The 14,800-nt window shown below is 41.4% G+C and overlaps 1 protein-coding gene across 4 annotated transcripts in view; it reads left to right on the plus strand.

The window, feature by feature from the left end:
- LOC106578343 (zinc finger protein 281) overlaps window positions 1-14,800 on the plus strand; it is a 76,238-nt gene that overhangs the window by 12,015 nt on the left and 49,423 nt on the right. For 3 of the 4 annotated variants that reach the window (XM_014157042.2, XM_045702003.1, XM_045702004.1), the window contains exons 2-5: window positions 1,459-1,931; window positions 3,282-3,380; window positions 3,567-3,684; window positions 4,343-4,435. In XM_014157042.2, coding sequence (XP_014012517.2) covers window positions 1,459-1,931; window positions 3,282-3,380; window positions 3,567-3,684; window positions 4,343-4,435 — 783 coding nt within the window. The remainder of the gene's footprint in view (window positions 1-1,458; window positions 1,932-3,281; window positions 3,381-3,566; window positions 3,685-4,342; window positions 4,436-14,800) is intronic. The other variant, XM_045702002.1, reaches the window with a different exon arrangement.

Genomic DNA, 14,800 nt, shown 5'->3' on the forward strand with positions numbered 1-14,800 from the left:
GTTACTACTCTTTTCCAGAAATGAGAATATGCATATAATTAGTATATTTGGATAGAAAACACTTTAAAGTTTCTAAAACTGTTTGAATGGTGTCTGTGAGTATAACAGAACTCATATGGCAGCCAAAAACCTGAGAAGATTACAAGCAGGAAGTGGCCTGTCTGACAATTTGTGGTCCAACTGTTGCATCTCTATCGAAAATACAGTATCTTTGGGGTTACGTGACACGTTCTAAGGCTTCCATTGGCTCTCTGAAGGCGCCAGAATGTGGATTGGGGCGTCTGCTGTCTCTGGGCAAGGTTAAGGAGCTCTGTTTGTGAGTGGTCAGCCTAGTGGCTCAGAGACAGGAGATGCGCGGTCATGAGACTACTCCATTTTTTTCTTCACCTGTTTGAATGAATACAAGGTTGTCCGGTTGGAATATTATCGCTATTTTACGAGAAAAATCGCATAAAAATGGATTTTAAACACCGTTTGACATGCTTCTAAGTATGATAAAGGAACATCTTGAAATTTTTCGTCACGAAATGCGCCCACGCGTCACCGTTTGGATAGTTACCTGAATGCACGAACAAAAAAGAGCTATTTGGATATAACTATGGATTATTTGGAACCAAAACAACATTTGTTGTTGAAGTAGAAGTCCTGGGAGTGCATTCTGACGAAGAACAGCAAAGGTAATCCAATTTTTGTAATAGTAATTCTGAGTTTACTAAGCCTCGACGTTGGCGAGTGTCTGAATAGCTAGCCGTGATGGCCGAGCAATGTACTCAGAATATTGCAAAATGTGCTTTTGCCGAAAAGCTATTTTAAAATCTGACACCGCGATTGCATAAAGGAGTTCTGTATCTATAATTCTTAAAATAATGTTATGTATTTTGTGAACGTTTATGCGGAGTAATTTAGTAAATTCACCGGAAGTTTTCGGTGGGTATGCTAGTTCTGAACATCACATGCTAATGTAAAAAGCTGTTTTTTGATATAAATATGAACTTGATTGAACAAAACATGCATGTATTGTATAACATAATGTCCTAGGAGTGGCATCTGATGAAGATCATCAAAGGTTAGTGCTGCATTTAGCTGTGGTTTGGGTTTTTGTGACATATGCTTGCTTTGAAAATGGCTGTGTGATTATTTCTGGCTGGGTACTCTTCTGACATAATCTGTTTTGCTTTCGCTGTAAAGCCTTTTTGAAATCGGATAATGTGGTTGGATTAACGAGAGTCTTATCTTTCAAATGTGTAAAATAGTCATATGTTTGAGAAATTGAAGTTATAGCATATTTTAAGGTTTTTGTATTTCGCGCCACGGTATACCACTGGCTGTTGAATAGAGTGGGACGCTCACGTTAACAAGAAATTTGTGGAGTGGTTGAAAAACAAGTTTTAATGACTCCAATCTAAGTGTATGTAAACTTCCGACTTCAACTGTATCCTTTCTTCCCTTCTCTTTAAGGACACCCCTCCCTGGCCCCATCTAGTGTTTCCCCTCCTGCACTTGCCATGAGTATTATCCTAGACAAGCTAGGCAACGAGTTTCTGCAAAGCAACGGGGGCATGGACCCCAACTTCACTTCGGGTATGCTCATGTTTAGCCACCTGCCGCCCGTCACCAGCTTCACCCGCCTGACTTCGCAGTCAGTCATGGGGGGCAACCAACCCCAGGAGATGATCCTAAAAAAGGAACGTGACTCTCCTCCCCACGCCGGCAGCTTCCTCCATGGCATGGGCATCAAGCAGGAGCGGATGAGCGAGCTGGACTATCGTGTACCCCTCTATAGTGGAGGAGGACTGGGTGGCAGCTGTGGCGGAGGAGGGGGCATGCGGAAGGGCAATGAGATGCTGGAGATGCAGTTTGGTGGAGGTCACCACCACAACCATCAGAACATGCTCCTGCATGATCTCAGCAACGGCCGAATTGGAGAGCTGGTGAGAGCCAAGTTTGCTGTGGGTGTTGTAGTTTGTGGCTGAAGAGGGGCATCAGTCAATAAATATAGTTTGTTGATTGGTTACGTATGCTTTTTAACGTTTTCCACTTTGGTACTCCGAAGGTTTTTTCTGTATCAAAAAGGAGTTTAGGTGGTGGGTGTGGCAATGGGCACGGTCAGCGCGGCTGAGTTTCTAACAACATTTTAGAGGCTCCCATCTTGGTGCTCTATTTTATGTATATTTGTTACATTACAGACTTTTTTTCACCTCATTCTACACACAATACCCCATAATGACAAAGCAAAAACAGGTTTTTAGAAGTATTCAGACCCCTTGCTATGGGACTCGAAATTGAGCTCAGGTACGTCCTGTTTCCATTGATCATCCTTGAGGTGTTTCTACAACTTGATTGGAGTCCACCTGTCGTAAATGTAATTGATTGGACATGATTTGTAAAGGCACACACCTGTCTACATAAGGTCCCACAGTTGACAGTGCATATCAGAGCAAAAACCAAGCCATGAGGTCGAAGGAATTGTCCATAGAGCTCCGAGACAGGATTGTGTCGAGGCACCGGTCTGGGGAAGAGTACCAAAACATTTCTGCAGCATGGATGGTCCTCAAGAACACAGCATCCATTCTTAAATGGAAAAAGTTTGGAACCACCAAAACTCCTCCTAGAGCTGGACCCCTGGCCAAACTGAGCAATCGGGGGAGAAGAGCCTTGGTCAGGGAGGTGACCAAGAAACCTACAGACCTCCAGAGTTCCTCTGTGGAGATGGGAGAACCTTCCAGAAGGACAACCATCTCTGCAGCCTCATGTCTGGAGGAAACCTTGCACCATCGCTATCATCCCTATTGTGAAGCAACGGTGGTGGCAGCATAATGCTTTGGTGGTGTTTTTCAGCGGCAGGGACTGGGAGACTAGTCAGGATTAAGGGAAAGGTGAACGGAGGTGTTGCCAGAGAATTGAATGTTTATTTCTCTACCATAAGCCGCCTCAAATGTCATTTTAGAGAATTTGACAGTACCTCCAATCGGCCTCTCATCCGCTGACCATGTGTAACCACGCCTGACCAGGACCTCTACTTCCGGGCTTCTTCGCTTATGGGATCGTTTGTGACCAGCCACACAGACAGCTGATGAAACGGAGGAGTATTTCTGTCTATAATAAAGCGTTTTTTCGGGCTAAAACTGATTTTTATTTTTTTTACAGCCCGCCCATGTCAGAAAAATCCCTGATTCACTCTATAAAGATAGAAATCGGTTATCAGTATAGGACCGATAGCTCCTTTTGAGAATATTCACACTGTGTATGGTATCTGTCTACATGGCCAACCTTGTCCTCAGGTGTCTGGAAGACCAGTGAAAGGGACAAAAGAGTCGTCGGGAAGAAGACGGAAGAGCGACGGGGAAGGGAAAGCCAGAAGAAAACGTGGAGATCACAAGGTAGAACCCAACACATCTCTAACGTTCACATAAATTTGCATTTGAGTCAAAGCTACCAGAATGGCGCACAACAGTTCACTTTTGCGGTAGTCTTGTCAACCCCCTCACACAACACGTTTTGTATACTTCGACGTAGCAGCACAAACGCGTTATTCTGACCTTTAATTCTGTCGGTCACCTGCACAGATGTTGGACGGCGAAGGGGGCGGCCTGTCTCCCAACTCCAAACCACACATCTGCGAGCACTGCAACGCCGCCTTTCGCAGCTCCTACCACCTCCGCAGACACGTACTCATTCACACAGGTGAGTGGCTTTCATTGATTTATGCATGAGAATTCTTTGTTCATTTGGTGCATTTGTTTTAGCTCGACTGTGGCACCGGGTGGGTGAAGTGTGTACTTTTTAGATCAGTCTATTGGTCCTAAACTGAAATCCTCACCCACCCAAGGCACCAGGTGAACTAAAATGATTTGTGTAGCATGGATGTGATAATTTGTGTGATGCAATGAATATTCTCTAAATGCTGAGGTAATGTAAATGACTCACATTTCTTGCAGGAGTTCTGACTCATTGACGCAAAGGGAAATTCTGTTATTTTTTGTCTATAAAGTGAATGTTCAGCCAAATTACAAATTTATATAGAAATGTCCTTACCTTGAAAGTGATCTATGGACAAGGAGAGACTGCAATTCACGCTGTAGTTTCGGTAAACAAGACACCAAAGCGTGTATTGCTGTTTTTGTCCTATGACTGCTTTCAACGTAAGGAAACAAATCTAAATGTGTCATTTGGGGGAACCATCCCTTTAGGATTTCACTCTTAACATTTTCTTCTTCTGCAGTGTTACTCCAAATTATCCAATTTAATCAACTGACACTCCCCACCCTTCTTGAGTAAAGCCAACCTCTGCTTTCCCTCACTGATAGTCAATTAATGTGGAGAGTGGGTGATTGTATTTCTGATCGCACAGGTGAGAGGCCTTTCCGGTGCAGTCAGTGTAACATGAGCTTTATCCAGAAGTATCTGCTGCAGCGGCATGAGAAGATCCACAGCGGTGAGTTTTGCCAATAACCTATGACAGTCAAAGCTGTGGTCAATTCCATTTAAATTCAGGAACTAATCTCAAATTCAGAGGCAAAATTGGAATTTCAGTTTACTTCCCGAAATGAAATTGAACCCAGTGTGCAATTTAAAACATTTCAGCTGAGCATTTCATGCTTTTAGAGGTCGTTTAGATAATTTAAAAATAATCATGGGTTTTCTATTTTGGTTTTGATTTCTTTTTAAACATGAAATGCTCTGTGCGTTGTGGATTGAATGCTGTAACAATACAGAATCAAGCAATTAATATAAGTCCCATGATGGTAGTGACTGCCCCATTGTTGCTTATCACTTACAGTACCAGTCAAAAGTTTGGACACCTACTCGTTAAAGAGTTTTTCTTTATTTTTACTATTTTCTACATTGTAGAATAATAGTGAAGACATCAAAACTATGAAATAACACACATGGAATCATGTAGTAACCAAACAATTGGTATTTTTCAAAGTAGCCACCTTTTGCCTTGATGACAGCTTTGCAAACTCTTGGCATTCTCTCAGCCAGCTTCATGAGGTAGTCACCTGGAATGCGTTTCAATTAACAGGTGTGCCTTAAATGTTAATTAGTGGATTTTTTTTTCTTAATGTGTTTGAGCCAGTCAGTTGTGTAGGGTGGTATACAGAAGATGGCCCTATTCGGTAATAGACCAAGTCCATATTATGGCAAGAACAGCTCAAATAAAGAGAAATGACAGTGCATTACTTTAAGACATGAAGGTCAGTTAATCTGTAAAATTTCAAGAACTTTGAAAGTTTCTTCAAGTGCAGTCGCAAAAACCATCAAACGCTATGATGAGACTGGCTCTCATGAGGACCGCCACAGGAAAGGAAGACCCAGAGTTACCTCTGCTGCGGAGGATAAGTTCATTAGAATTACCAGCCTTAGAAATTGCAGCCCAAATAAATGCTTCAGAGTCAACAGACACATCTCAAAATAAACTGTTCAGAGGATTCTGTGTGAATCAGGCCTTCATGGTTGAATTGCTGCAAAGAAACCACTACTAAAGGACACCAATAAGAAGGAGAGACTTGCTTGGGCCAAGAAACACAAGCAATGGACATTCGACCGGTGGAAATCTGTCCTTTGGTCTGATGAGTCCAAATGTGAGATTTATGGTTCCAACCGCCCTGTCTTTGTGAGACGCAGAGTAGGTAAATGGATGGTCTCCGCATATGTGGTTCCCTCCGTGAAGCATGGGGGAGATAGTGTGGGGGTGATTTTCTGGTGACACTGTCAGTGATTTATTCAGAATTCAAGGCACACTTAACCAGCATGGCTACCACAGCATTCTGCAGCGAAACGCCATCCCATCTGGTTTGGGCTTAGTGGGACTGGCATTTGTTTTTCAACAGGACAATGACCCAACACACCTCCAGGCTGTGTAAGGCCTATTTGACCAAGGAGAAGAGTAATTGAGTGCTGCGTCAGATGACCTGGCCTCCACAATCACCCAACCTCAACCCAATTGAGATGGTTCGGGATGAGTTGGACCGCAGAGTGAATGAAAAGCAACCAACAAGTGTTCAGCATATGTGGGAACTCCTTCAAAAATGAAAAGCATTCCAGGTGAAGCTGGTTGAGAGAATGCCAGAGTGCAAAGCTGTCAAGGCAAAGGGTGGCTACTTTGAAGAGTCTCAGATATAAAATGTCTATCACTTTCTTTGGTTACTACACGATTTTATATGTGTTATTTCATAGTTAAGATGTCTTCTATTCTACAATGTAGAAAATAGTAAAAATAAAGAAACCCTTCAATGAGTAGGTGTCAACTTTAGACTGGTACTATATTAACCATAATGTATTCATATTAATTTACTTCAAAATATTTCGGTTGTGTATATTACATTTTGTTTTAGTTGATGACTTTATTTAACTTGTTATGGATAGGGGGCAGTATTTTCATGGCCGGATAAAAAACGTACCCGATTTAATCTGATTATTACTCCTGCCCAGAAACTAGAATATGCATATAATTATTAGCTTTGGATAGAAAACACTCCAAAGTTTCTAAAACTGTTTGAATGGTGTCTGTGAGTATAACAGAACTCATTTGGCAGGCCAAAACCTGAGAAGATTCCAAACAGGAAGCGCCCTCTGACTATTTCTTGGCCTTCTTGATCATCTCTATCCAAAACAGGGGATCTCTGCTGTAACGTGACATTTTCTAACGCTCTCAGAAGGCGCCAGAACGTTGAATGATGACTTTGCAGGCCATGGCTGAAAAACAGTAGCGCATTTGGATAGTGGTCGATCTGAGAACAAAGAGACTGGGGGCGCGTGCACGAGACGACTCCATGTTTTCATTTTTTCGTCTTTGAACGAAAACAGGGTTTCCCGGTCGGAATATTATCGCTTTTTACGAGACAAATCGCATAAAAATGTATTTTAAACAGCGTTTGACATGCTTCGAAGTACGGTAATGGAATATTTTGAAATCTTTTGTCATCACCCTTCTTTACCCTTCGGATAGTGTCTTGAACGCACGAACAAAACGCCGCTATTTGGATAAAACTATGGATTATTTGGAACCAAACCAACATTTGTTATTGAAGTAGAAGTCCTGGGAGTGCATTCTGATGAAGAACAACAAAGGTAATCCAATTTTTCTTATAGTAAATCTGAGTTTTGTGAGCACCAAACTTGGTGGGTGTCAAAATAGCTAGCCATGATGGCCGGGCTATCTACTCAGATTATTGCAAAATGTGCTTTCACCGAAAAGCTATTTTAAAATCGGACACCGCGATTGCATAAAGGAGTTCTGTATCTATAATTCTTAAAATAATTTATGTTTTTTGTGAACATTTATCGTGAGTAATTTAGTAAATTCACCGGAAGTGTTCGGTGGGAATGCTAGTTCTGAACGTCACATGCTAATGTAAAAAGCTGGTTTTTGATATAAATATGAACTTGATTGAACAAAACATGCATGTATTGTATAACATAATGTCCTAGGAGTGTCATCTGATGAAGATCATCAAAGGTTAGCGCTGCATTTAGCTGTGGTTTTGGTTTATGTGACATTATATGCTAGCTTGAAAAATGGGTGTCTGATTATTTCTGGCTGGGTACTCTGCTGACATAATCTAATGTTTTGCTTTTTGAAATCGGACAGTGTGGTTAGATAAAGGAGTGTCTTGTCTTTTAAAATGGTGTGAAATAGTCATATGTTTGAAATATGGAAGTTTTGGGATTTTTGAGGAATTTGTAATTCGTGCCACGCCTATCATTGGATATTGGAGCAGGTGTTCCGCTAGCGGAACGTCTAGATGTAAGAGGTTAATTCCAGAACATCTCATCTCTATAGAGATGCTGTCTGACAATCCCAATTTTAGTAGTTCTTGAAAGTAAATCATACTTTTTTGACTGCTGAATACAAGTACAAACTATCAAAATCTTAGATTAGGGATCAGTGACCCTGTTACTGGAGTGCCGCAGATACTGCAGGATTATGTCCCAACTAGGCACCACACTGAGCTACAGTGGGGGGGGAAAGTATTTGATCCCCTGCTGATTTTGTACGTTTGCCCACTGACAAAGAAATGATCAGTCTATAATTTTAATGATAGGTTTATTTGAACGGTGAGAGACAGAATAACAACAAAAAAATCATATCAAAAATGTTAAAAGGATTTGCATTTGAGGGAAATAAGTATTTGACCCCTCTGCAAAACATGACTTAGTACTTGGTGGCAAAACCCTTGTTGGCAATCACAGAGGTCAGACGTTTCTTCTAGTTGGCCACCAGGTTTGCACACATCTCAGGAGGGATTTTGTCCCACTCCTCTTTGCAGATCTTCTCCAAGTCATTAAGGTTTCGAGGTTGATGTTTGGCAACTCGAACCTTAAGTTCCCTCCACAGATTTTCTATGGGATTAAGGTCTGGAGACTGGTTAGGCCACTCCAGGACCTTAATGTGCTTCTTCTTAAGCCACTCCTTTGTTGCCTTGGCCGTGTGTTTTGGGTCATTGTCATGCTGGAATACCCATCCACGACCCATTTTCAATGCCCTGGCTGAGGGAAGGTGGTTCTCACCCAAGATTTGACAGTACATGACCCCGTCAAATGATGCGGTGAAGTTGTCCTGTCCCCTTAGCAGAAAAACACCCCCAAAGCATAATGTTTCCACCTCCATGTTTGACGGTGGAGATGGTGTTGTTGGGGTCATAGGCAGCATTCCTCCTCCTCCAAACACGGCGAGTTGATGTCAAAGAGCTCCATTTTGGTCTCATCTGACCACGACACTTTCACCAGTTGTCCTCTGAGTCATTCAGATGTTCATTGGCAAACTTCAGACGGGCATGTATATGTTTTCTTGAGCAGGGGGACCTTGCGGGCGCTGTAGGATTTCAGTCCTTCACGGCGTAGTGTGTTACCAATTGTTTTCTTGATGACTATGGTCCCAGCTGCCTTGAGATCATTGACAAGATCCTCCCGTGTAGTTCTGGGCTGATTCCTCACCGTTCTCATGATCATTGCAACTCCACGAGGTGAGATCTTGCATGGAGCCCCAGGCTGAGGGATATTGACAGTTCTTTTGTGTTTGGTCCATTTGCGAATAATCGCACCAAATGTTGTCACCTTCTCACCAAGCTGCTTGGCGATGGTCTTGTAGCCCATTCCAGCCTTGTGTAGGTCTACAATCTTGTCCCTGACATCCTTGGAGAGCTCTTTGGTCTTGGCCATGGTGGAGAGTTTGGCATCGGATTTGATTGATTGCTTCTGTGGACAGGTGTCTTTTTATACAGGTAACAAACTGAGATTAGGAGCACTCCCTTTAACCTCTTGGGGCTAGGTGGGACGCTAGCGTGCCACCCGTGGTGCACTCCATCAACAGCAGGTGCATTTCAAGAGCGGCAAATTTGAATCCAAATAAATGTCAAAATTCAAATTTTTCAAAAATACAACTATGTTACACCATTTGAAAGATAAACATCTCCTTAATCTAACCACGTTTTACGATTTCAAAAAGGTTTTACGGCGAAAGCATAAATTTAGAGTATGTTAGGACAGTACATTTACAAGAGTTGTGTGTAATGTTTTGTCAAGTCAAAGACAGGGTCACCAAAACCATAAAACCAGCTAAAATGATACACTAACCTTTTACAATCTCCATCAGATGACACTCCTAGGACATTATGTTAGACAATGCATGCATTTTTAGTTCTATCAAGTTGATATTTATATCCAAAAACAGCGTTTTACTATGGCATTGATGTTGAGGAAATCGTTTCCCTCCAATAACCGGCAGTCAAGTCAGCGTCACAAATTAAATAATTAAAATTAGAAAACATTGGTAAAATATTATATTGTCATTTAAAGAATTATAGATTTACATCTTTTGAACGCAATCAACTTGCCAGATTTAAAAATAACCTTACTGGGAAATCACACTTTGCAATAATCTGAGCACTGTGCCCAGAAAAATACGCGTTGCGATACAGACTAGACGTCATGTTGGGGAGATCTAAAATCGAAAATACTATGTAAATAATCCATTACCTTTGATTCTCTTCATCAGATGTCACTTCCAGGTATCACAGGTCCATAACGAATGTAGTTTTGTTCAAAAAAGCTCATCATTTATGTCCAAAAATCTCCGTCTCGTTAGCACATGATGTAAGCCAGCCGGACTTCTCGTCATGAACGAGGGGAAAAAATATATTTCCGTTCGTTCAAACATGTCAAACGTTGTATAGCATAAATCATTAGGGCCTTTTTAACCAGAACATGAATAATATTCAAGGTGGACGAATGCATACTCTTTTCTAACGTATTGGAACGAGGGTACCCAACATGAAGTAGCGCGCCAGGTGTCTAATGGGACATCACCGTTCCATGGCTCTTGTTCGGTCAGATCTCCCTCCAGAAGACTCAAAACACTTTGTAAAGGCTGGTGACATCTAGTGGAAGCAATAGGAAGTGCCAAAATATTCCTAAACCCCTGTGTTTTTCAATGGGATAGGTTTAAAGTCAATACAACACATCAGGTATCCACTTCCTGTCAGAAAATGTCTCAGGGTTTTGCCTGCCAAATGAGTTCTGTTATACTCACAGACACCATTCAAACAGTTTTGGAAACTTTAGAGTGTTTTCTATCCATATATAATAAGTATATGCATATTCTAGTTACTGGGTAGGATTAGTAACCAGATTAAATCGGGTACATTTTTTTTATCCAGACGTGCAAATGCTGCCCCCTAGACCCAACAGGTTAAGAGCGTGCTCCTAATCTCAGCTCGTTACCTGTATAAAAGACACATGGGAGCCAGAAATCTTTCTGATTGAGAGGGGGTCAAATACTTATTTCCCTCATTAAAATGCATATCAATTTATAACATTTCTGACATGCGTTTTTCTGGATATTTTTGTTGTTATTCTGTCTCTCACTGTTCAAATAAACCTACCATTAAAATTATAGACTGATCCTTTCTTTGTCAGTGGGCAAATGTACAAAATCAGCAGGGGATCAAATACTTTTTCCCCCCACTGTACTTAGCTAATTGAGCAGTTCAGTGATTGCCTCAATTCAACACACCTGGTTTTCCAGGTCAGATAAATCAAAAACATGAAGTGCCTGCGGCACTCTAGGACATGACTTAGCCTCTCTGGGGTCGGTGGGACGAAATCGTCCCACCTACGTAACAGCCAGTGGAATCCTGTGGCGCGTTATTCAAATACCTTAGAAATGCTATTACTTCAATTTCTCAAACATATGACTATTTTACACCATTTTAAAGACAAGACTCTCGTTAATCTAACCACACTGTCCGATTTCAAAAAGGCTTTACAACGAAAGCAAAACATTAGATTATGTCAGCAGAGTACCCAGCCAGAAATAACCAGACACCCATTTTTCAAGCTAGCATATAATGTCACATAAACCACAGCTAAATGCAGCACTAACCTTTGATGATCTTCATCAGATGACACTTCTAGGACATTATGTTATACAATACATGCATGTTTTGTTCAATCAAGTTCATATTTATATCAAAAACCAGCTTTTTACATTAGCATGTGACGTTCAGAACTAGCATACCCCCCGCAAACTTCCGGTGAATTTACTAAATTACTCACGATAAACGTTCCCAAAAAACATAACAATTATTTTAAGAATTATAGATACAGAACTCCTCTATGCACTCGCTATGTCCGATTTTAAAATAGCTTTTCGGTGAAAGCACATTTTGCAATATTCTAAGTAGATAGCCCGGCATCACAGGGCTAGCAATTTACACACCCACCAAGTTTAGCCCTCACCAAAGTCAGATTTACTATAAGAAAAATGTTATTACCTTTGCTGTTCTTCGTCAGAATGCACTCCCAGGACTTCTACTTCAATAACAAATGTTGGTTTGGTCCCAAATAATCCATAGTTATATCCAAATAGCGGCGTTTTGTTCGTGCGTTCAAGACACTATCCGAAAGGGTAAATAAGGGTTACGCGCCCGACGCGTTTCGTGACAAAAAAATTCTAAATATTCCATTACCGTACTTCGAAGCATGTCAACCGCTGTTTAAAATCAATTTTTATTCAATTTTTCTTGTAAAAAAGCGATAATATTCCGACCGGGAATCTGTGTTTTAGTACAAAGAGAGAGAAACGAAAAACATGGTGTCGCCCCGTGCACGCGCCTCAGCTCATTGTCCTCTGATAGACCACTTAACCAAAGGCGCTAAAGTTTTTCAGCCAGCGGCTGGAATTACATCATTCAGCTTTTTCCCGGGTTCTGAGAGCCTATGGGAGCCGTAGGAAGTGTCACGTTACAGCAAAGATCCTAAATTTTCAATAAACAGAGCCAAGAAGCCCAAGGAATGGTCAGAGAGGGTACTTCCTGTACAGAATCTTCTCAGGTTTTGGCCTGCCATATGAGTTCTCTTATACTCACAGACACCATTCAAACAGTTTTAGAAACTTTAGGGTGTTTTCTATCCAAAGCCAATAATTATATGCATATTCTAGTTACTGGGCAGGAGTAGTAACCAGATTAAATCGGGTACGTTTTTTATTCGGCCGTGCAAATACTGCCCCCTATCCCCAACAGGTTAAATAATGTATTTTCATATAGAGAACTCGCGAAGCAACTGCTCTGTATCCCTCTCGTGCATTGTTTTCTCTTTTACGTAGCCGGCGTAAAAGAAACGCAGGACGGACAAGTTTGGATTATGGTCATTGTAGTTAATTCCCACATTTTCTTCAACTATGTAGAATATTGATTGGCCTGTTTGAAACTACTGCTCTCTACTACATAGCACAGTTAGGGCTTGATCTGATTTCTTTCTTGAGAAACTGCAATGTGCTTATTGAGCTTACAGGGGAAAAAAGTACAAAATGTAATTAAAATTCATTTTAATCTCCAAGAACAGGAAAACATAGCTAAAATGCTGTCAATGCTCACCAAAACAATATTTTTTATAAAAATGGAAAGTAGAGTATTTTGTGTCAGATATGCATATACAGGGCAGGAGTGTGGACGAACAAGACAACAAAGTTGAACTTCTGGTAACAAGGTGCAAACTTTAGAAGATTAACTGCATCAGCGAGAAAACCGATCGAGACAAAATATGAGAAGAATGTCTCTACTGGAAGACAAGGGAAAAAGGGACCTGTCCAGCTACGTGATCAAGCTGATATCGGAGGAGCTTGGTGCGGATGTATCACTGGAGGATCTGGAGTGATGACATCAGATCAGCATGAAGCAGAAGAACTCTAAATACCCTTACATGGTCATCTTTAAGGTGTGGAACTATCAGACCAAAGTCAACATTCTGAGGGCACAGGGGGGAAAGGAGATCAAGATCCAGGGCCAGTCCATTCCATTCATCCAGGACCTGTCTGCTAGGCTAAGGGAAGAAATACAAATCTGATCAGTCACTAGAGGAAAAAGGTCTTAACTCTGATTCCCGGCAGTACTGTGGGTATGTAAGCGAACACAGAGAAGGGAGTTTAAGCGCCAGTGAACACCTGAATATGCTGCAGGAAACCTTTCCACTTGAAGGCTGAGGAGATGCAGAAGCGGAAAAAACATAAGCACACTAGGCTACCTACAGTGATGCCCAAGACAGCTTATCGTAAATTGAAACCGTAAATTGAAACCATACCCCCCGTCCCCCACAATTCAATCTAGACTCTATTGTCCCCAAGTAACTGTTCTTCTCTAGGAAGTAACAATAGAATTAGCTGATACCAATGATATACATGGACACTGAAAATACAATAAAAAAAGAGGAAATACAGCATTTAAGTCCAATTGTCAGTTCTATAGATTTGTCTGTGCACATGAATGGGAAAGTGAATCGGGGTGAATTTGTGTATGGGTGGGAGAGTGTGTGTGTGTGTGTGTGTGAAGGAGAATGAGCAAGGTAGATGTATAGAAGAGTGTAAATGTTTTTGACAAGAAGAGAGGGGGAAAAGACAGTTTGGGAGAAACTTGCCCTGGGTCGGTAAGGAAGGGGAAGGTGGTGATAAGATTGGCTTGGTGGTGGGGCTGGCAAGCTTGGTAAACGATGGGATGGTGGGACTCGTAAACTGAATAAGAGTTCTGGACAGATTAGGAAAATATGTGGATTCATTGCTTGTCATGACTAAGATTTTAATGGTGGGAATATGGGCGAATGGAGAGGGGCAATAGCCGGGGGATTGGGATGGGGTGACTGGGAGGGTATCAGGCACTTCTCTGAGGTGTTCGTGGGGCCTCCAGTCATCCCATTTCAGTTTCTCAAGGGATCCATTCACCCCAAGTAGACCCCCACCAGCCTCTATACTTTCACTTATAAGGTTATACAAACCAACGGGCCTTAAATTTCAGTCTTTCTTCAGATATGTGTACAATGTATGTATCCACAGGTTTTTTGGGGTTACATTAGGAGAGGACTCTGCACTAAAAAAGGCATAGCAACTCAAGTACAAAATCATACTTAAATTTGTTTTTTGTTAACCTCTCTGGGGCAGGCGGGACGAATTCGTCCCACCTATGTAACAGCCAGTTGAATCCTGTGGCGCGATTTTCAAAACCTTTGAAATGCTATTACTTCAATTTCTCAAACATATGACTATTTTACAGCTATTTAAAGACAAGACTCTCGTTAATCTAACCACACTGTCCGATTTCAAAAAGGCTTTACAACGAAAGCAAAACATTAGATTATGTCAGCAGAGTACCAAGCCAGAAATAATCAGACACCCATTTTTCAAGCTAGCATATAATGTCACAAAAACCCAGAAGACAGCTAAATGCAGCACTAACCTTTGATGATCTTCATCAGATGACAACCCTAGGACATTATGTTATACAATACATGCATGTTTTGTTCAATC

Source organism: Salmo salar, chromosome ssa19, assembly GCF_905237065.1.
Source record: "Salmo salar chromosome ssa19, Ssal_v3.1, whole genome shotgun sequence".
NCBI classification, from domain to species: Eukaryota; Metazoa; Chordata; class Actinopteri; order Salmoniformes; family Salmonidae; genus Salmo; species Salmo salar.